The sequence below is a fragment of the Exophiala aquamarina genome (genome assembly GCF_000709125.1).
Source record: "Exophiala aquamarina CBS 119918 chromosome Unknown aczIA-supercont1.29, whole genome shotgun sequence".
NCBI classification, from domain to species: domain Eukaryota; kingdom Fungi; phylum Ascomycota; class Eurotiomycetes; order Chaetothyriales; family Herpotrichiellaceae; genus Exophiala; species Exophiala aquamarina.
In genome coordinates, this window is record NW_013550559.1 from 14,637 (window position 1) to 36,870 (window position 22,234).

Genomic DNA, 22,234 nt, shown 5'->3' on the forward strand with positions numbered 1-22,234 from the left:
CTAGCTTATATAAGCCTAATTATATAACTAGGCGTTAATAGGGTATCGCTTAGTCTTAATAAGCGGTAATTACGAACTAACTAGAAAAAGAAGTTATTCTTAAATCGATATATACGATTAAGTCTTAAGATATAGTATTTCTATTTCTACGTATATTCTATAGAATCTACGATTTACCGAGAGCTATAGTATCGAATAGAGGAACCTAGTTTATAAGCGTTCTATAGAAACGAATATATTAGCTACTAGGTATTATACGCCGAGTATCTACTATATATTACCCTAAAACGAATAGATCTACGAAACGAATAAATTAGATAATCGAGACGTACGTATATATATTCGAAAACGAACCCTAAGATAATTAAATAGAATTACTACTAATCGCTAAGTTAGTAATTAATAATAGAAATACTTAATTAACTAGCGTAAGTCCTTTCTTCCTATCTTACGAATATAATATCGACTTCGTATAACTATAAGATAAGCTCCGCGAAGATAAAGAAGTAAATAGTCTAATATAATAGAGCGAAGAAATCGTACGAAAACTCTAGAAGGTAAGAGAATAGACTTAGACTTCTATAGTCGTTACTTAATAAGAATAAGAAGAAATTATAAATCGTATAAGATAATAGTTAATAGAGTTTCGTATAGGCGATAAAGTTTAGCTTAATTTAAGAAATATATATATAACGCGGAAGAGTAAGAAGCTTAATTAAAAGAATATAAAGTATACTATAACTAAAGTTATCGAATTATATAGTTATCGTCTTAATATACTAAAAGGAATCTATTATATACGATATCTATAAATCTATTACCTTCGTAAGTTACCAACGATACTTAACCAAATTCTATCGTTATATAGAACGAAGAAGAATACTAGATTAAAAGGATTATTCGCTATAAATTCGTACGGAGAGGCCGAGGGTCTTAGAGGTAGTACTTAGTAAAATAGACGGAATATATAGAACTAACCTAGGAACTAGAATTATCGCTCTAGGATACCGTAGCTTTAGATATATACGAATCGATAGCGGAATAGTCGGCTCTCTAATTACTATACGAGAGTAAAGAAAGAGTACGTACGGAGGGACTATAGGAGTAATAAAATATTTTATTATACTATATATATTTAGCTTATTTAGTTATCGTACGGTAAAGCCTAACCGCTACGTTAAGGTATAAGCTATAGTTAGATATAGAGAATATTTCGTATCTACTAGGATTATACTAATACTAATACTAGTACTATACGAGAATAAGAAAATAAAAGAAATATCGTATATACCTATCGCTAAGGAGCGAGTATTTTTATAACTTATTACGAACTAGGTTACTTAAAAGGTTACCTAGGGAAGGAAGTTAGCCGATGGAGAACGAGGCTATATTACGTAACTAGGTAAGGCTAGATTCCCTAGAATCCTTAGATCTTATAGGATCTTAAGAGATCGAGGGGGGCTATAAGATCTAGAAGAGCTATTAGTATTATATATATACGCTCCCTTACTTAGATAGTATAGTTCGTAGTTAACTTCGTTAGTAATCCTATACCTATATTTTAGGATATAGTCCGACGAATAAATATTCCCTTTATTATCTTAGTTAATACTCTAGTACCTACTCTATTAAGGAACTCTACCTTAGTTAGAACTACTTATAGCTCGGATTATAATATAACTACCTCGCCGAAGCGAAAAGGAGGAGGAGAGGAAAGGAGAGTCTTACGAATAGAGAGGAGAGCGTCGTCGTTATCGGACGAATTCGACGATAATACTATAATACTACTATCGTCGTCTTTATTACGCTTCGTATAACGAGAACCGCGGTCCGACTACTTATAGTTATCGTATATACTATCGAAGTATTCTAGAATACGATAATACCCTAGAAATAGGCGTATTAAGCGCTTATAACGATTATAAGAACCGAAAAGAATACTTCGACTCTAAATAAGTAAGGCGTTAATATATAATAGCCGATATAACCGAACCTATACTAGAGTAACTACTCCTCGTACGAAAGGTACGTTAGTTTCTAGTATAGCTAAGACCGTTTATTAAGAAGTATTATAGTAGTATAGTACTAGCGACTACTCGAAGGTAAGAAAAATAGAAATTTAAGTTAGCGCGAGCTATTCTAACTAACGCTAAGTCGTAGCGGCGTCTTATACTACTAATACTATATTATCTTAACTTTTCTATTCTCTAATTAGTATATATAACTAAATAGAAAGGTCTAGAACTTAGAGTATAGAGGGCGAATTTAAGAGAAGGAAATAAATTAATTCGCTTACTTATTTACTATATCGACTATTAGCGTACGAGAGTTAGTAACGACTAATAATTATACGTAATAGGAGTAGAAATAAGTACTTATAAAACTTTCTCGATAATTAGTATAAGAGAAGAAAAAGTAGAATAAAAATAAGTAGAGATAAGAATTTTACTTTATACGCTACTCGGCGCCCGACTAGTTCCTATTAAGAATAGCGACTTCTTAGCGTTATACGAAGAAAGGAGAAAGATAATATTACGAATTAAATTCGTATAAAGCTCTAGAGTACGCCCTAGAGTAATTACTTATAGTATACCTTTAGCCTATATAACTATATAGCCGAAGCTATATAACTCTTCTCTATCGATTATCTCCTAGAAAACTATACTAATCTACTATAGGAGAGGGTAGAGAGTATTTCCTTTATTCGTATAGTAGATAGATTTTCTCTTTTCTTTTCTCTCCTTAGTATTACGAACTAGGTTATAAATAAGGTCGCCGAGATAGGCGCCCTACGTTTTAAGGAAGAGTTAAGGAAGGTTAGCCGATAGAGAACGAGGCTATATTATATAACTAGGAAATATATTACTATATTACTATATTACTTCTAATATAGTAATATACTAAAGTAGTACTTTAAATATTATATATATACGCTCCTTTACCTAGATAGTATAGTTTATAGTTAACTTCGTTAGTAATTCTATACCTATATTTTAGAATATAGTCCGACGATTATATATTTCCTTTATTATCTTAGTTAATACTCTAGTACCTACTCTATTAAGAAACCCTACCTTAGTTAGAACTACTTATAGCTCGGATTATAATACTTAGCTTTAGAATCCTCGTTATATAGTAGTTAGACGAATTACTCTAAATTCCTAGCTAAACCCTTATACTACGCTTTTATTATCGTACTTTACTTATATAATTTTTTATTTTTATTCTATTATTAATTCTATTTCTAATATTATAAGTATTCTTATTTTCGTTTTTCTATACGTTAGATAATTTTCTTCTTTCTCTAGGAACGCTACTAGCTTCGATTCTAGTCCTTCTATATAGTTTATTCTCCTACTAAGGGCGTTAACTATAATATTCTCTATTTCTCGAATATATATAATTTTAAAATCGTAAGAGGCTAGAGTTTTAGCCTATTTAATCTATCTTCTATTAAGTTCTTTAGTTATCGTTTAATAGGTTAGATTCTTATAGTTCGAGTATATTTATACTAGATATTTAGCTCCTTCTAGGTATACTCTCTATATTTTTAGGTATTCTACTATCGCGAGTAGTTCCTTATTATAAATATCGTAATTCGCCTCGAATTCGCTTAAATTTCTTAAATAATATGGGTAGAGTATTTAGCGAAAAAAGTATTTAGGTAGTCTACGAATTCTAATACCTACTGGGTACCTATTAAGTTATAAGTAGCTTATGGCCTCCGGTCGCTGCTCGGTAAAGGCTAAACACCGCACTCCGTACCCCTTCAATGATGACACTGAGTTTAGAGCCCGCTAAGTCGCACTCTATTTTAACAATTGAGATGAGTTCGAGTCGCTGATGGATGTTAAGCTGTACTTTAGCTTTGGCTCGAGCACTAGGGAGTCTAACCCCTTCGGCTCGGCCATCAAAGGCCGGACCAATCGGACAGAAGTGCACAACGACTTGTTCTTCACAAATTGGTTTGTATGTCGCCTGTCCTTAAGTGGGAGATCGAGGTGAGTAGGCTTGGATTTTTAGGAGCACCGCTGAACTAATTCCAAAGATCTCTCGACAATACTGAAACTTTAACACATGAACCTAATTATGGACTCCGAAGCATATCTCATTACTGTGAAGCGCAGAAGGACTTAGGATGAGCTGGAGGCGAAACCCCACCTTTACGGATGCCAGAATCCAAGAGATTGTTAAAGAAACCATATTGCACACACATAGTACTTTCTATTTTTAGTCGACCAGGATTGTGACCTTGCTCGGCGCAAAACATGTGCGACTATGGAACGACCTTGTCAAGCCTGTGATGAAAGCTGTCATGCCTGAGAAAGCATGGTCAGCGACGGAGCAGAAGTTGGTAGGGTTTTAGACGGCTTCTAGCACGGTATGTATGCTTCCCACTAGAAGAATAGACCTCTGAGGACGTCTCGGTTTGGTTTAGTTCTTACGCTGACTCCGGCCCTATAGGTCTTGGTGGATGAGGAACCCGATGTTGTGTCAACGCTGCAGAACCAGTATGCCCTTTTTGCAGATAACTTGTAAGTTTGGGCGGAATCAACCAATGCCATGCAAGCACATGCTCGGCAGTATCTCCCTTCTCCGCTAGCATTGTGATCTCGAATAAACTTAATTGTGCTCAGTGTGGACCGCATTAGATTAAGACAGTCCAGCGCAAGTCTCCAGCATTATAATCCTTTAATTAATGAGAGGATCTGCAAGGCTTAGAGGTTACTACCATAATGGGAACTCTGGAGCCAGCTACTATTGAGAAAGGTGCTCGGCGAGCCAGAAGAGAAGACACATCTTCGCATGGAGGATCGTTTACTGATTCACGGCGTAAAGTGAAGGGCAATTCGAACATCTTCGGCCGTCTTACACCCACACGGATCTCACGGGCCGTATAACCATTAAGTAGCCTATCTTCCAATAAAAAGAAGTGAACATCAATGACTATTGATCTAAGGATTATGCATACTACGACTATGAGTTCAGTCTTAGGACCTAAGGTCTAAAGCGATCAACTCGCATTTTCCTCGAAACCATGGCTAAACCATGGAAGGCTTGAAGTGTAGTGGAGCTGACCCGGCACTAGCACGTGAACAAACTACAAGACTGGGCGTAGGTCACCGGCTGGTACGCTGCCTATCATGCATCGATTGAATCCGTCCGGAAAGAACAGCCCTGCTCCTACCCATTCGCTGCGCTGCGAACCCCTCGTTTGTCCCGGGTTCCTAATGTGGACGTGGGTCTAGTTAACACGTATGGTAAAATTTCCGCCACAAATGAAGGAGTGAGTGCCCGACGCTATCCTCCCTTTAAATCTATAAGAGGCCAATTTAAAGCTCTTGTTTATCTCATATTCGTGCAGGAGTGATAGACTGTCATCATAAACAGACATCCCATTACTGCTCTGAGTGAAATGTCGAAAACATGCCCAGCGGTCGAAGTCCTTCCTCGCGGGACTATCCTGATCGTAGGAGGCGGTCCCGTTGGCCTCACACTTGCCAGCGTCCTCGCCTTTTATGGAATTAAGAGCGTAGTTCTCGAAAGAAACAACACTACCACAAAGTTAGTATAAACTATCGGCTACAAATCGAGAACAGTATTAATTTGGAATTCTAGGTGGCCGAAAATGGACTTAACTAATATCCGATCTATGGAACTTTTTCGCAAGATTGGTCTAGCTGACGAGTTACGCAAAAAAGGTAGAGGCCAAGTATCAATACCGAATACAGTCTGCTAATGTTAGCAGGTGTTCCTTCTCACCTCCCCCAACCAGTGCTCATATCGACCGGGCTGTCGGCCTCAAAGCCGGTCACACAGTGGTACCACCCTGGTGTTGACGAATATCGAGTACGTATAGCATCGAATAACGATGGCACGATGCCTTTGGAGCCGTGGCAAAGACTTTCCCAAGCAGTATTCGAAAAGTGGCTCAAATCGCTCTGCGACAAAAATCCCCTCATTGACCTCCGTTTCGGGTGCAAAGTTGAGGGCGTTGATGATATCCAGGATGGTGTACTTCTTCGCACAATGGATGTCGCTTCTGGAGGTCGACGCCAATTGATGGCACAGTACCTGGTGGGGTGTGACGGGGGCTCTAGTCAGGTCCGCCGCAGCTTAGAGATACCCTTGGACGGTGGGCCTATGTAAGTTTCTCTTCGTGGTTGCGGCTGGTGCCCTGATCTAAAGCTTGAAGGCCTGTGTACGTCCTCCTCATCCATTTTACATCTCGGGATCTTACTCGCCTCCACGCCCAAGGGCGTTTTTGGCATGTTTTCTTCGTTGGAGACGCGGGCCTCGTCTCGACTTGCATAGCCCAGAACGAGAAAGACGTATGGACAACCCATCTTCTGTTGCCCATGGATCAAGATTCCGAGAGTATTGGATCCGAGGAGGCCGTCTATCGAGCTCTAGGCGGTATCTATGGTAAATATGAGATCAAGATCGATGAGATCCTCGTCCGGTCGACATATCGACCGAATATCGCCATCGCTCGCACTTATTCCGGGTATGATGGTCACGTATACCTTGCGGGGGATGCGGCACATCAGAACATTCCTACTGGAGGCTATGGTAAGAACTTGACCACAGGTAGATTGGTGATGATCACTGACATCTCTATTCAGGCATGAATATGGGCATTGCCGACGCCTTTGAACTCGGATGGAAAATGGCTGCCGTGGTCAACGGGCACGCTCAGCCATCCATCCTGCGTACATATGAACAGGAACGCCGAACCACAGCCATGACTTGTATCGAGCGGTCTGGAGTACACATGAGAGTACACATGGAGGTCGCCAAATTGGTCGCCGGCAAAGCCAAGCTCTTAGACGCGGAGACGGAAGAAGGACACAAGCTCCGGCAAACCGTGCACGCATACTACCAGGAACATGATGGCGAGAATACTGACTCTGGAATTGAAATGGGATACCGATACAAATCAAACATAATCATAGGCGATGGCACTAAAGAACCGGTATGGCTGCCATCCGAATACACAGCCACCACCTTTCCCGGAAATCGTGCTCCTCACGTTTTTTTGAGGGATGGTTCTCCTATCTTCGACCATTTCGGGCCGAATTACACACTGGTGGAATTCCTCGACACCTCTGCAAGCGGAGCACATCTTCTCCTCGATGCAGCGTGCCAAAACTGGATGCCTATAAAGCATTTGGTGCTCAAAGAAGAGACACATGCCCACAGCATCTACGAGCGGCGCCTCGTGCTCGTACGCCCAGATGGACATGTGGCATGGAGATCGGATGGAGTGCAGGATCCAGCCGAAGCGGCGGGTGTCTTCGCCACCATTTCAGGACGGAGAAACGTTGATTCGGACACTGAGAGATCGGGGGCTGTCGAACTTACCATGGACGAATCTGAGACTGGTTCTGGGGCTTTTGCATTTACGGCTACGGTGGCAAACAACACCCAGAAGGGGCAATTCGAGCTAGAGAAAATGGGCACCTTCCAAGCATAAAAGTGCCATGAAGGGGCCCAGGTACAATAAACCTTTTAGCAGGCTTTGCCGCTGCTCCGATGAAACTTCAGATAACTTAACCCTACTAGTGCTGTGGGGCTGGTCCAGCCCAAATTGTTCGGAGGAAGCTCCGGACAAAGGAAGCCAAGGCTATTACTAAATCACGTCAGTCAAAGAAGAAATATGTTTCGATATAAATTAGTAACCACTGAGGTATTATCGAGGCTCGGAGACTTATGGGAGTTGTTGCAGATGTAGGAATCGTAAATAGGGATTGTAACTCGACTTCCCGATGAGAGTACCATCGTTAGTCGATAATATTTCGGCGATGAGGTAATACTAATAGGGGACCGCCCTGTGCGATAGTGCATACGAAATTTGTTCGCATTTTGTGCTATCGATTCGCGTTTAGGTTTAGGTGATATGGTATATATCACCTATACTGGCCCACGCCCGAATTGACAGTCGTTGGAGAAGAGGCCTCACGCCATTCGCGTGCGGCTCCACTCGTGCTTCGACGCCATCAAATTACCAAGACAACTGGGCATACATGGACCCTGTGCCTTGATGACGCCCTTGCTATTGGTTTGAAAGTGACACCCATAAACCTCCACCAGAGATGATACCGAGGGAGGGCGGTTTATAAAGTTCATGAACGTGTCGCTGCACAGCACTGGGGAAGCTGGTACGTACCATGGCGTCTCCATTCTAAGCCCCGGGCGTTACTCTGACAGCTGACATTTTGGTCATGATTGTGATACTTTTGTCTAACATTACAATGCTAGAGAGCTAGAGACAACCTGAGAACACGAGTGCCCAAGCCGTGAGCTTGATCCGAGATCTTGATGTCTTTGTTGTATGGACTACCATGGATTGCTCTTGCTAAGCAGCAAACCTTCGGGGCCGGCCCCCCCGAAAGATCGCTTATAGGCGCTCTTCAGTGGCTGAAAGGCCAGGGAAGGGGAGAGTGGGGTCGCACTTCGGGATCCGAGTCCCGCGGGGATCCGAGGGACAGACGAAACCTAGTTGAATCCATCCTACGAAGCCTACACCTACAATTTCCTTTAAATCCACGCCAGGGCCCACAATTTCCCTTGCGAATTGGCCACACTTGATTGAATGTCCAGCAGACAGCATAAGTCACACACATGACGGCACATTGCTCCTTCGAACGTCTGTCCATCGTCAAACCCTCACTCCGAGATGCAGGAGCACAAATCTCCTATTGCTTGTGACTTTTGCAGAACGAAGAAGATAAAGTGTAAGCCTCTACCAGTGGAAGGGAGACCCTACCGCAAGAACGTGCCCTACTAAACATCCGTTTTCGACGACCCTAGGCAATAGCGGAAACCCTTGTACAAATTGCATTGTGAGTTCAATACCATGAAGCCGCACGTGATGGCGAGTTCAAGGCGCTCGAGCTTCTGACTTGATTTCGCCAGGATCAAAAAATTCGATGTATCTATTCGGGCCGTTCACGCCGGCGTGTCCACGCCAGCACGTACAAGAATTTGCAAGACCGCCTGGTTCGGGTCGAAGAAGCACTACTTTCGACTCCTCGATCGCACGCTTCGGGTCCAGGTGCGAAACCTAACGATAATGCCATCGCAGCCAACCAGGGCAACTCACCAGATCAATTTCGATCTTTCACCTGGCAGATGGAGAAGATTCAAAACTCCGACGAGGTCAACAAGATAAACTGCGACACTTCTACGAACGTACATGACACCGTCCCCCAGCCCCAATTGAATCACCCCGAAATTCGGACTCCTTCGGTGGCAATTGGCGCTCAGGTGAAACCAGCAACGGCTTCTGTCCTGGTCCCTCCGACGCCCACAAGGCCTGATAAGACCGATTTGAGCGAGCAAATGACGGTTCCGAGTCATCCTCACTCTGGCCAGTCAGCCTTTGGTAGCCCCGGCGAGGATGATGGTGGTAGTACTGCTCCTCCAGAAGAAGAGGTATGTGGAGAGATGTTCTGCCTCACCCTGACATCGACTAATCATGGGCCCGGAAACAGTTGACCTTTGAATACCATGGTGATCCTCCAGGCTGCCTGAAAGTGACCTAAGCTCCCTAAGCTAACTCTACATAAGGACCCGGGTCCTTCCTCTCAATTTGCTCGAAGTCTGGGTTAGAATGGGTGACGGAAAGGACTGGCGTAGAAGATTTCACTCAAATCGCCCGAAGCCTGATATCAGACGTCTCCCAGTCTCTGAAATTAGCCAAATCCATACCCTCATCACGGGAACCCGAGCCGGAAGAAGTGGTGGCATGGGCTTATGTGAAAGCCTATTTCGAGGAAGATTGTGACAGCACCTACGGCATCCTTCATCAGCCCACGTTTGAGAATTTACTACGTGCACATTTCAAGGGTTCCGGCTCTTCCAATGCTGAGCCTGACCCCGCATGGTACGCAGTCAGGCATGTGGTATACGCAGCAGGTTGCCGAATAGTCGATACACGAGCGTCGGCCCAGGCTGCCAGGTACAGTTTAGCCTCATCGCGAAGCTGGAAGTACTTCGAGAATGCCCTTTCCGTCCACACAGACTTGTTATATTGCCATACCAGCTTGATGGCGGTTCAGGCCCTCGTGATGATGGTGAGACTGCAATACACGCAACACCCGTAACTGACTCCATGTGCTTAGGCAATTTTCGTGGAGGCCATTGGCTGCCCTTCTATCGACTACATGCTTTGTTCGAGCGCAATGAGGCTAGCAATATCCAAAGGCCTCCATAGGCAGCCTCCGGCAGCGTGGAATCTCAGCAAAGTTGCCGTTCAGACACGCAGCTTTTTGTGGTGGTCAATCTATTGCTATGACCGTCTAAATGCGAGTAGGGCTGGACGACCACTCGTAAGTCCACCATGTAGGTCAGAGAATACCTGTCACTCATCCTGCTCTACGTAGGCGATCGACGACAACGATGTTACCTGTCAGGTGCCCGCCGAAGTCCCGCCCAGTTGTCGGATGAACCTGGCGAACATTCGGGCTGCTAATGAACACGCAAAGATCTCGGGACAAATCAACCAGCGAATCGCGACATTGAAGCTTCGCAGGTCCAGCCTACAAGACCTTAATGACACGATTACCGACCTCAGCCGCCAACTCAACGGCTGGTGGGATGGGCTCCCCAGTTTTATCAAGGATGATCTGCGTAGTCCGTCACGGATTCTACCTCCAGCCGTGCATTTCGAACAGGTGGTTTACCATCACTACTCATACTACAGTAGCATCGTCGCCATTCATTCTATCCTGGTACACCCCTGGAGTACCGCAGCTTTTCAAATAGCTCCCCATCAAACCGACGAGTTCGCCCGGTTGAAGGCGGCTAGTATGGAAGTCTACGTAAATGCGACCAGAAATTTCATTCACAACCTTCCTCATCTAGCCATCAACGCGCTGTCTCCAAAATGGTGAGTGCTGGTCATTCTACTCACTCTGTGTTTATATTTCTGCTTTCTATAAGCAATCTCATTTTTAATTAGGCTTGTTTATGTGTCGCCACTGAGCGCCTTGATTAATCTCTTCGTATACGTCCTACAACATCCGCACGCACCCACGGTCGATTCTGACATCCGCCTGTTATACCTGGTTGCAGGTCATTTGAGTTATTTAGAATGCGCCATCTTAGATCGGAAATTCCCGTATGTCTGGCAGACAGCTAATCTGGCCCGCTTGGGGGTGAACAAGGCTAGACAATGTTGCATGGACCCTGTCAACCCAACGACATCGTTAGATCCTGCCCAACCGGAAGTTGACGAAGATCGATGCGAGCTTATCGAATTCAATGATGTGAGTGACCAGGTTCCTCGATCGTCCGAAGGATGATCCCGTCGAAGAACGTACGATACTAATGTCGAATGAACCAGGTCTTGATGATTAACGGGTCAAATGTCGACATCGATTGTGGCGAAGAATGGGCCACATTGATCGGATGGCCTGACCTCGACGAACCACGAATGACTGATCTAGTGTAACATTATTCTTCTCACTTAATTTAATGCTACTGCTAGAAAATCTCGTGTTTGGAATCCGGCAAAACTTTTATCTTATTGATCGGGTTACAATTTCCTCTTATTCCAGCGAGAGTAGGCTGGCCCTGCGAATGACTACGAATGGACGTGGATTTACCTTCATTTCAAAGACTCAAGTGTGCAGAGACGCCTTCAAAGGACATACCGATCTCGATTATTCTTCCGATCTTCCTCGTTACCAGGGCCAATTTGCACAATCGAGTCTCTTCTCCATGCGAAGTCCAAGCGGAATTGCTGGCGATCAAGAGCAGTGCCGTGGTAAAAACCTAGTCGCCCAAATGCCCGAATGCCCGAATGAGTTCTCTGCATAAGCGAAACGATGTTGTTAGAATTAGTGAGACGATCTGAGCGTCCTCAAAGTAGCTCCGAAGAGATGTTCGAAGAATGGCACGCCACCCGATCCTAAGTCAAACCCCTCTTACGATAGTAGTTGACTTGTTGTAGGGATGAACACATTGCCAGTGCGGCGAGTCTTGTAGATCCACCGTGCTTCCACAGCAGCCCGTAGATCGGGTGGCTATCCAGATCGGTTCGGTGACGATCCGCTTCTGTTCGCAGCCAATGGGTTGAAACTCTCCAGCTTATGTAGCCAATATTAACCCTGGAAATAATGGATATTCATTTCCCACCTCACAACCCGTTTTAAGAATGCACAGGGGCAGATTTCTACGGCGAGGCCAAAGCTGTGCCTGAAATCCCTAAAGATACCTTGATCGGCGCATCAGTCCTGGCATATCCTGGCGGAGCCCCGTGGGATCCAGGTTTCAGCGCGGACGGCAAGAGCGAAACGGTAGCAGAGGTATTAGACTGTGAATCGTGAATGGTGGTTTCAGCTGGTTGATAGATTGCGACCAGGTTTTGCCACCTCTTCCTGCGTTACCAGTCTTTCTTTGCATTGGGCTCAACTACCAAAAACCATGCAGAGGAAGGGAATGTAAGCTGTAGGTCTCCTATGTCTATAACTATGGGACTGATAAACATCTCTCAAAGATTAAAGTCGGCAAATATCCCAGACGTATTGCAAACCTGCTGGTACGCTGCTCCATGCGCACACTCGATATATTAGCTGACTGATGTATGAGAGGGTCTTGCCGGACCCTACGATGATAGTTCGATTCATCCTGATTGTCAGTGGATGGACTACGAGGTGAGAATCCCGTTCAGCTGGTTGCATAGACCATGGCTAACTGACTGTTCTCGAGCAGGCCGAGTTGTGCGTCGTCATTGGCAAAGACTGCAAGAACGTCGCGACCGAGGCAGACGTGAATAAATACATCCTCGGATACATGGTCGGGAGCGACGTTCTAGTGAGATGGTGGCAGATGCCCGAACGATCCAGCAACAAACCTTCGGCGAAATCCTTTGACAAGTTCGCGTCGATCGGTCCGGTCATCAATTCGACCGACATAAACACGGATCACACAAAACTGAAGCTGTGCAGTATCGTCAAAGGAGAGTAGACACAGATTAAACAGACGGACGATCCGATATTTGATCCCCCGGCCATCATCCGCCGCTTCAGCCGGGGCATGACCCTGCGCAAGGGCACTGTCATCATGACGGGAACCCCTAGCGGTGTGGCTGTGTAATAGCTTAGCAAGCGAAGATTGGAGAAAGGCCACTCTCAATGAGTGACAGGACTATGACTGAGTCATCTTGTATTGTTTTCTAGCTACAGGGAAGAGAGAGGGGGTGAGGATCAAGCGAGGGGTGGTAAATGAGTGGGTGGCAGGTTCCAGTGGCGCCTTGGCACTGTCATGTGGCAGGCCGCGTTCATGCAGGATGGTGATGTTATCGAGATGGAATTGGATCGGGAACGACTCGGAACAAGCTGGGTTTCGAGAACTGAGAAAAGCGTCGGGATAGGAGGCTATGATGACCGAATCATGCCGCGTGAGAGCGACTGGGGGAACGGAGATTTGGTTACGGACAAGAAGTGAGATACATTATGATCATATTCGCTATCTTGAATCCCATCGGTTGTGACTCCGTCTGGGAATCCCAAATTAGTGGAAGCCATTGAAAGAAATCAAACGTTAGAAACATTGACTGCCATGGCTGTGTGCTATAGCCATTATCCCATCCTCCCCAACACGTTGGAGTGCTTTTGGCTTGCTTTGCAGCTTGAAGAAAAGATCCAGTCCTTTAGTCGAAATCCGGCATGCTGCGAGGCCCGATTTCCACTCGCACCTTGAGGTCTTTCTCGTTGGCGCCAGCATTCAAGCGGTTGATAAGGTCTTCAGGGTCGAAATCGGTCCCGATGGGATTTTCAGCAAAGTACTTAGAGTTCATAAACGATGTGGCCTCCTCTGCAGTTTCAAAGTTGTCCACCTGGGTCTCGATCATGTTACCGTCCGGGTCACGATAGTAGATGGACGTCGTGGGCCCGTGGTTGACCGGCCATAACGGCTCGATGCCCTTGAACTTTCTTTGGCGGTATGAGAGAAGCAGGTCGTGGAGCGAGTCGAAGGTGAAAGCGGTGTGTTCCAACCCACATGTCTTGACGTCTTTAGGCTTGGTGCCGGGCACCGCGGCAATGGCCAGTCGGTGATGTTCGTCGTCGTAGCTCATGAAGGCCAGGAAGCTGTTTTCATATATCACATGTGCTCCCAGGAAGTCCTTATAGTATTTCACCATCGGCTCGAAGTTGTTCGTTCGCAAAACAACATGGGCTAACTTTAAGGGAGATATGACCTTTGCGGCCGGTTGGTCGAAGTCAGCTACCATTTTGCGATGGTTTGGCGTGGCTTTACTTAATGTGACTTATGAGTGTAGCGTTCGGCTTCTAGCTCTCGTTGAGGTTCGCTGTCTTATAAGGGTCTTCTGTCGATGGAACAGACCGGCCTCGGCAACTAGTTGTCTAACTAACTATAGTCCCAGATTATCGGCTTAGTTTCATCCGAATATTGTGCTTTGTTAAGGTTAGCCTACCCCGGGATGCGACACAATCAACCGGGGTCCGGAACTCCCACGGACCAATGCGCTGACCACCTCGGCCTAATGAGCTTCCCGGTTAAGAGTAGCTAGGAGAAGTCTAATAGTACTCCGTATAGGAATTCCTATATATACTTACTTAACCGGTCTCTCTATAAACCGCTGTTACTATGGAAGTAACGAAGAGATTACGCTCTTATTTTAAGGCGTCTAATATAGCTTCCTAGCTTAGTGTCGTATATAATATACTCTCTATATAATAATTAGTAGGTTATTACGATTGCCACGCTCATTAAGTATCTACGAATTTCACGATATTAGTATACTTTAGGAATAATAATATACTAACCGAGATCTTATATCCCTAATTAGATCTACCTACGATAAGCCTACTATTATAATACGAGCTATAAGTAGTTCTAACTAAGGTAGGGTTCCTTAATAGAGTAGGTATAAAAGTATTAACTAAGATAATAAAGGGAATATATAATTATCGGACCGTATTCTAAAACGTAGGTATAGAATTACTAACGAAGTTAACTACGAACTATACTATCTAGGTAAAGAAGCGTATATATATAATACTAGCCTAGACTATAGACTTACCTAGACTATCTTTATAGTCTATAGTCCTGTATAGTCTATACTCCTAGTTATGTAACGTAGCCTCGTCCTCTATCGACTAACTTTCCTATCTCCCTTAGGTATAGGTAGCTTATCCTTAGCGACCCTTCTAGTAACCTAGTTCGTAATAGTATACTTATAATAAACGATATACTAATAAAATATATTTATCTACTACTATATAAAGAAGTATTAATAGTAGAAGAACTAGCGTATATAGTTACGAGAACGGTATTCGCGTAATATAGAATACTAGAGATTATTATTACGAATAGAAATAAACTATTTAATTTATAGTTCTAGTAATTATTAACCGACCTATTAGGAATAAAATATAAAATATCGATATTATATTATCTATAGACGGACGAATAGACGAAAAGAATAAATTAAATAATAGAGTAATACTTATAGTATTACGTAGATTATATAAGGGTTTAGCTAGGAATTTAGAGTAATTCGTCTAACTATCGTATAACGAGGATTCTAAAGCTAAGGAGGGAAAAGAAAAGAGAAAGTCTATCTACTATACGAATAAAGAAAATACTCTCTATCCTCTTCTATAGTAGATTAGTATAGTTTCCTAGGAGATAATCGATAGAAAGGAATTACGTAGCTTCGACTATATAGTTATATAGCCTAAAGGTATACTATAAGTAGTTACTCTAGGGCGTACTCTAGAGCTTTATATAAATTTAATTCGTAATATTATTCTTCTCCTTTCTTCGGAACGACGCTAAAAAGCCGCTACTTCTAATAGGAACTAGTCGGACGTCGAGTAGCGTATAAAATAAAACTTTTATTTCTATTTACTTTTATTCTACTTTTTCTTTTCTTATACTAATTATCGAGAAAGTTTTATAAGTACTTATTTCTATTTCTATTACGTATAATTATTAGTCGTTACTAATTCTTATACGCTAATAGTCGATATAGTAAATAAATAAGCGAACTAATCTATTTCCTCTTCTTAAATCTACCTTCTATACTCTAAGCTCTAGACTTCTTCGTTTAGTTATACGTACTAATAGAAGAGTAAAAAAGTTAAGATAATATAGTATTAATAGTATAGAACGCTACTACGGCTTAGCGTTAGTTATAATAGTTCGCGCTAACTTAAATCTCTATTTTTCTTATCTCCGAATAGTCGCTAGTACTATACTACTATAATACCTCTTAACGAACGATTTTAGCTATACTAGGAACTAACGTACCTTTTATATAAGGAGTAGTTACTCTAGTATAGGTTCGGTCGTATCGGCTATTATATATTAACGCTTTACTTATTTAGAGCCGAAATATCCTTTTTAGTCCTTATAACCGTTATAAACGCTTAATATACCTATTTCTAGAGTATCGTCGTATTCTAGAATACTTTAGTAGTATATATAGTAACTATAAGTAGTCGGACTAAGGTTTTCGTTATATAAAGCGCGATAAAGACGACGATAGTAGTATTATAGTATTATCGTCGGATTCGTTCGATAACGACGACGCTTCCCTCCCTACCCGTAAGACTCTCCTCTTTCTTTCTCCTCCTTCTCGCTTCGGCGAGGTAGTTATAAAAAGGCTCGTTCCTTAGCGATAAGTATATATAAGATTTCTTTTATTTTCTTATTCTCGTATAGTACTAATATTAATACTAGTATAATTCTAGTAGATAAGGAATATTTTCTATACCTAACTATAGCTTATACCTTAATATAGCGGTTAGGCTTCGTCGTATAGTAACTAAATAAGCTAAATATATATAGTATAATTAAATATTTTATTATTCTTATAGTTCCTTTATACGTACTCTTTCTTTACTTTCGTATAGTAATTAGAGAGCCGACTATTCTATTATCGATTTATACGCGTCTAAAGCTACGATATTCTAGAGTAATAATTCTAGTTTCTAGATTAGTTCTATATATTCCGTCTATTTTACTAAGTACTACCTTTAAGATCCTCGACTTCTTCGTACGAATTTATAGCGAATAATTCTTTTAATTTAGTATTCTTCTTCGTCCTATATAACGATAGAATTCGATTAAGTATCGTCGGTAACTTACGAAGGTAATAGATTCGTAGATATCGTACGTAATAGATTCGAATAAAATATATTATAAATTTCTTTTAGTATATTAAGACGATAGCTATATAATTCGATAACTTTAGTTACGATATACTTCGTATTCTTCTAATCGAGCTTCTTATTCTTTCGCGTTATACGTACGTTTCTTAAGTCGAGCTAGACCTTATCGCTTATATAGAACTCTATCGACTATTATCTTATACGATTTATAATTTCTTCTTACTCTTATTAAGTAACGACTATAGAAGTCTAAGCCTATTTTCTCGCCTTCTAGAGTTTTCGTACGATTTCTTTACCTTATCGTATTAAACTATTTCCTCCTTTATCTTCGCGGAGTTTATTTTATAGTTATATAAAGTCGATATTATATTTATAAGATAGGAAGAAAGGGCTTACGCTAGTCGATTAAATATTTCTATTATTAATTACTAACTTAGCGATTAGTAGTAATTCTACCTAATTATCTTAATCTTCGTTTACGAACGTACGTACGTACGTCTCGATCGTCTAATTTATTTATTCTATAGATTCGTTCGTTTTAAGATAATATATAGTAAATAATCGACGTATAATACCTAGTAGCTAATATACTCGTTTCTATAGAGCGCTTATAAACTAGGTTCCTCTATTCGATATAATAGCTCTCGATAAATCGTAGGTTCTATAGAACGTATATAGAAATAGAAATACTATATCTTAAGACTTAATCGTACGTATCGATTTAAGAATAACTCCTTTTCCTAGTCGATTTATAATTATCGCTAAATTTATATAGCTCCGACTTTCTAGGAGCTTCGTAATAAAGTCGATAGATATTTCGCTCTATATTTAGTTCGATACGAAAAGAAGTTTTAGGAATTCTTATTTCCTTTTCCTCTAGGCTTTTATTCGTCCGTAGATATCGTAGTTTCGTACGAATTATCGAATATTCTATAGTATATTCGGCTAGAAGAATTATCTTACTATTAAGAAGCTCGTTATCTTTCGTTTAAAGTATCTACTAATTACTAAGTCGTAGATTTCCTAAATTAGAAATATATATAAAGATTCTAAGTTCGAAATCTATAGTCTTCTATAGAAGCGTATATTTCCTTAGCTATTAATTATATACTTAGCGATAGATACTTTTACTACTAGAAAAGATAGAAACTTTAGTACTCCTCGAGTAATTAAATTTCTAATCTACTCGTATATTTCGTTCGACTCTACTACCGTAAACTAATTAGTATTAACTATATTATTTATTAGTTAGTCTTCGATAGAAGATTCTTCTACTCGTACGAAAGCTACTTAAATCGCTCCTTTCGCGTCGAAAAATTCCGACTTTAGTAGTTTTATCGTACGATACTATAGTCGATCGTTCTTCTTTTCTTTCGATATATTTTATTCTCTTCGCGATAGCGCGTTAGCCTATATATTATTCTTTTCCTTAAGGTAGAAGATTATAAAGTTATATCGTAAGAGGATAAGAAACTATTATATTTACTTCTTCGTAAGCTTTCGTACGATTATAAAGTATTTTAGATTTTTATAATTTAATTATATCTCGAACTTATTTACGCTCTTTAACTTAGCGTTCTATTCTTTAAGGTAACGTATAATAGTTAGTATTTCTTTATCGTATATTTCGTAGTTATATTCCGCGAATAAGTTCTTTTTTAAAAAGAATATATAGAGTCGTACGAAACCGTCTTTTCCTACCTAGAATAAGATACCGCCTATATACTATTTAGAAGTATTAACTTCTAGGAATATTTCTTTTATATAATTAAATAGAGCGAGAATCGAAGCTATTATAAATATCTTCTTTAGTCGTACGAATACTATATCGACTTTCGAATTCTAATAGAAAGTCGAATTCTTTCGTACGAGTTTTATAATTAGTAAGATTATTTTCGAGAAACTCTTAATAAACTTTCGATAGAAGTTTACGAAATCGATAAAACTCTAGACGTCCTTAATAGATTTAAATACTTACTATTTTTAGATTACGATAACCTTTATTAGGTCTATTTATACGCCTTATTTCGCGTCGATTATAAATCCTAAGTATTTTACTAACTTAACTTCGATCTCGTATTTATCGATATCGACTTAAAGCTCTACTTCGCGGAGTCGACTTAAGACTTTTCGTACGTAGTTTTAATATTCTCGTTATATTTCTAAAGAGTAGATTAAGATATTATCTACGTACGCTAAGTAGAAAATATTAAGGTAATTTCGTAAGGCCTAGTTAATATATTTCTAGAATATACTAGGCGTATTAGTAAGTTTAAAAAAAGTAACTAGCTATTCGAAAAGGCTATATCTTATACGAAATACTATTATCTACTCGTCTCCTTCTATAATTCGGATTTTATAAAAGGCCGCGATAATATCGAGCTTCGTATACTACTTTATTTATCTAATATTTCGTAGAGTCTCGTAGATTAAGAATAGTAAATATCGATTCTTCTTTATTAACTTATTTAGTCCTCGATAATTAATATAGAATCGTAATCTTCCTTCTAGCTTTCGTACGAAGAAAACTAGAGCTACCGCTAACGAGTTACTTACTTTAATAAATTTCTTATCGAGAAGTTCGATAAGCGTATATCGTAGTACTAAGAGTTTATCTTAAGATATATTATATAGCGGACTCTACGAAACTTAAGGTTTCTTTCCGTCTTTTAGTTCGAAGTTAATCGCGTAGTCGATTTCCTTTCCTCGTAAAGAAAGTAACTTTTCTACTTTTATATAACTAGAGACGTCTAAGAAATAGTAGTACTATTAAGGAAGCTTTATATATAGATTAGTAGGCGTCTTTACTCTAAGTACTTTTTTAATATTCGCTATCGTCGTCGAGAATACTTAGATTTTCGTACGCTTCTTACTTTTTTAAGCTAGTAGACCGAATACTACGACGAAGACTTAGCTATAGTCTAAGGGCGTACGAAGTTTCTATAGTATATTATAGACTTCTAGATCGAAATAGCCTATTAAGAGAAAGTTATTCGCGATATTAAGATATATACTATTCTTCTTTATCTAGAGTAACTTAAAAATAATTTTATATACTAAGTTTAGAATAATATAGAAGAATACTATTTCCTTATAGCTATCGATATCGACTTTAACCTTTACTACTTTAGAAATTTTAGATTATATAAAAGAATCGAATTCGAAGATCGAATAAGAAGTAATAGAAATACGCTCGAAAAAATAGCGAGAAGCGAAGCGAAAGTTAATTAAATCGTACGATAAATAACTAGAATTAATTAAAATCAATATATAATATTACTTATCTAAAAGTAATAAAACTATAAAGGGTTAATCCTCTATCGAGGACTAGAAAGCCTTCTATTTCTTCTTCGTCTTCTTCGTACGCTTCTATCGACGACTTCTAGTAGGAGCTATTCTTTTAATAGTTCCTCGTCTTCGTCTATAGTCTCTACTACTACTACCCTCCTCTTCGTCTTAGGTCGTATAACGAGAAGGAGAAGATATTTAACGATAAAGTAACTTCGTTAGTCGTAGCGAAGATACGCTTCGAGCTCCTTTTTCTAGTTAAGTATCGTTTACGATACCTATAAAGTTCTCTATAGTCCTATCGAGGACGCTATAGCTTATATAGTTAGCGTTTAATCTATCTTATCTTTTATACGATTTATAGTACCGAACGAATTACTCCTAGACGACTTTTCTCTAGCTTTCTTCTATCGAAGAGCCTCTAGATTTATATTAATCGTATAGAGGAAAGTATAGTACTTTCTATAGATTAATAGAATTAGCGTTATAACGAGGGCGCTCTTTAAGTCGTACGAAAGGTAGTTTAATATAAATATCTTCTTTATCGAATCGGCCTAGTCTAGTTCGTCGGCCTCGAGTAGCGTATAATTAAACTCGACGAGAAATACGTTAAAGGACCTTTCGTTCTACTTTAGTTAAGAAAGCTTTCGTAATACTTTCTCTATAGCGTCGATATCTTCGTACGCCGCCTTTAATTAACTAATAAGTTCTTTCGTATTTATTTCGAGGGTTAATTATACGAAATTAACCTACGAACTAACTTAAGTAAGGACGTAGCTCCTTAGTCTACTATAGAAATACTAAAATCGTACGGCTTCGATTTCTTCTTACTTATTAACCGTTAACTTAGCTCGAGCTTAGGTAAGCTATAGCCGAAATTCTAACCTTTTTCTATTAAATTTAGCTAGCTTAGGAAGTTTAACCTTTCGTCGTATAGAATCGAATTTCTATATAGCGCTCGCCGTCGTAGAAGTCGTTACTTTAGGCGTACGAGTTTATATTCTATTCTATTAGTCGAGTTAATTCTCGAGTACTATTATTTTTTAATTTTAAGTCTATAAGAGCTAGTATAGCTCTACCGCCTACACTAGAGCGGTTTCCGTTAGTTACTAACTATTATCTATTTCGTATACGATACTCTTTCGCTACGTATAATAGTAAGCTTTAGAATAATATAAGGGTTTAGCTAGAAATTTAGAGTAATTCGTCTAACTACTATATAACGAGGATTCTAAAGCTAAGGAGGAAAAAGAAAAGAGAAAATCTATCTACTATACGAATAAAGGAAATACTTTCTATCTTCTCCTATAGTAGGTTAGTATAGTTTCCTAGGAGATAATCGATAGGGAGGAGTTACGTAGCTTCGGCTATATAGTTATATAGCCTAAAGGTATACTACGAGTAGTCGCTCTAGGGCGTACTCTAGAGCTTTATACGAGTTTAACTCGTAATAGATTACTAGTAAAATAATTAGGTCGAGCTACTACTAATAGCTTAATTCGCTTTTAATAATAATATATTAATAACCGAAATATTACTATTCTTTACGAATTACGAAAAGTATTTAGACTTTAAGAAAGAACTATTAGAAGATAGACCTATAGCGGAAAAGGTAAGAATAAAAGTCGAAGACTTATATAAGTTATATTTTCTACTAAAAATAAAATTAGATAAAATATTAAAAATAACTACGAAAATAGTAAATAAAAAAAGGTCTAAGGAACTAGACTTCTAGAGGAGAGAAATAGTTTATATTAATATAAAAAATATAAAAATATAAAGGCTAAGTAAAAAAC

The 22,234-nt window shown here is 40.0% G+C and overlaps 4 protein-coding genes across 4 annotated transcripts; 3 read left to right on the top strand and 1 right to left on the bottom strand.

The window, feature by feature from the left end:
* Positions 1-5,880: 5,880 nt before the first annotated feature.
* A1O9_12855 (uncharacterized protein) lies at positions 5,881-7,477 on the top strand (the record flags this gene model as incomplete). The annotated part of the gene is made up of 3 exons (XM_013398209.1): positions 5,881-6,146; positions 6,197-6,573; positions 6,627-7,477. The coding sequence occupies 3 exons, from the start codon at positions 5,881-5,883 to the stop codon at positions 7,475-7,477; spliced, it is 1,494 nt and encodes a 497-aa protein (XP_013253663.1).
* Positions 7,478-9,135: 1,658 nt separating this feature from the next.
* On the top strand, positions 9,136-10,898 carry A1O9_12856 (uncharacterized protein; the record flags this gene model as incomplete). Its single annotated transcript, XM_013398210.1, has 4 exons — positions 9,136-9,438; positions 9,606-10,079; positions 10,128-10,334; positions 10,389-10,898. The coding sequence occupies 4 exons, from the start codon at positions 9,136-9,138 to the stop codon at positions 10,896-10,898; spliced, it is 1,494 nt and encodes a 497-aa protein (XP_013253664.1).
* Positions 10,899-12,432: 1,534 nt separating this feature from the next.
* A1O9_12857 (uncharacterized protein) lies at positions 12,433-12,975 on the top strand (the record flags this gene model as incomplete). The annotated part of the gene is made up of 3 exons (XM_013398211.1): positions 12,433-12,449; positions 12,529-12,547; positions 12,721-12,975. The coding sequence occupies 3 exons, from the start codon at positions 12,433-12,435 to the stop codon at positions 12,973-12,975; spliced, it is 291 nt and encodes a 96-aa protein (XP_013253665.1).
* Positions 12,976-13,660: 685 nt separating this feature from the next.
* Positions 13,661-14,242, bottom strand: A1O9_12858 (uncharacterized protein; the record flags this gene model as incomplete). The annotated part of the gene is made up of 1 exon (XM_013398212.1): positions 13,661-14,242. The coding sequence occupies one exon, from the start codon at positions 14,240-14,242 to the stop codon at positions 13,661-13,663; it is 582 nt and encodes a 193-aa protein (XP_013253666.1).
* Positions 14,243-22,234: the final 7,992 nt, after the last annotated feature.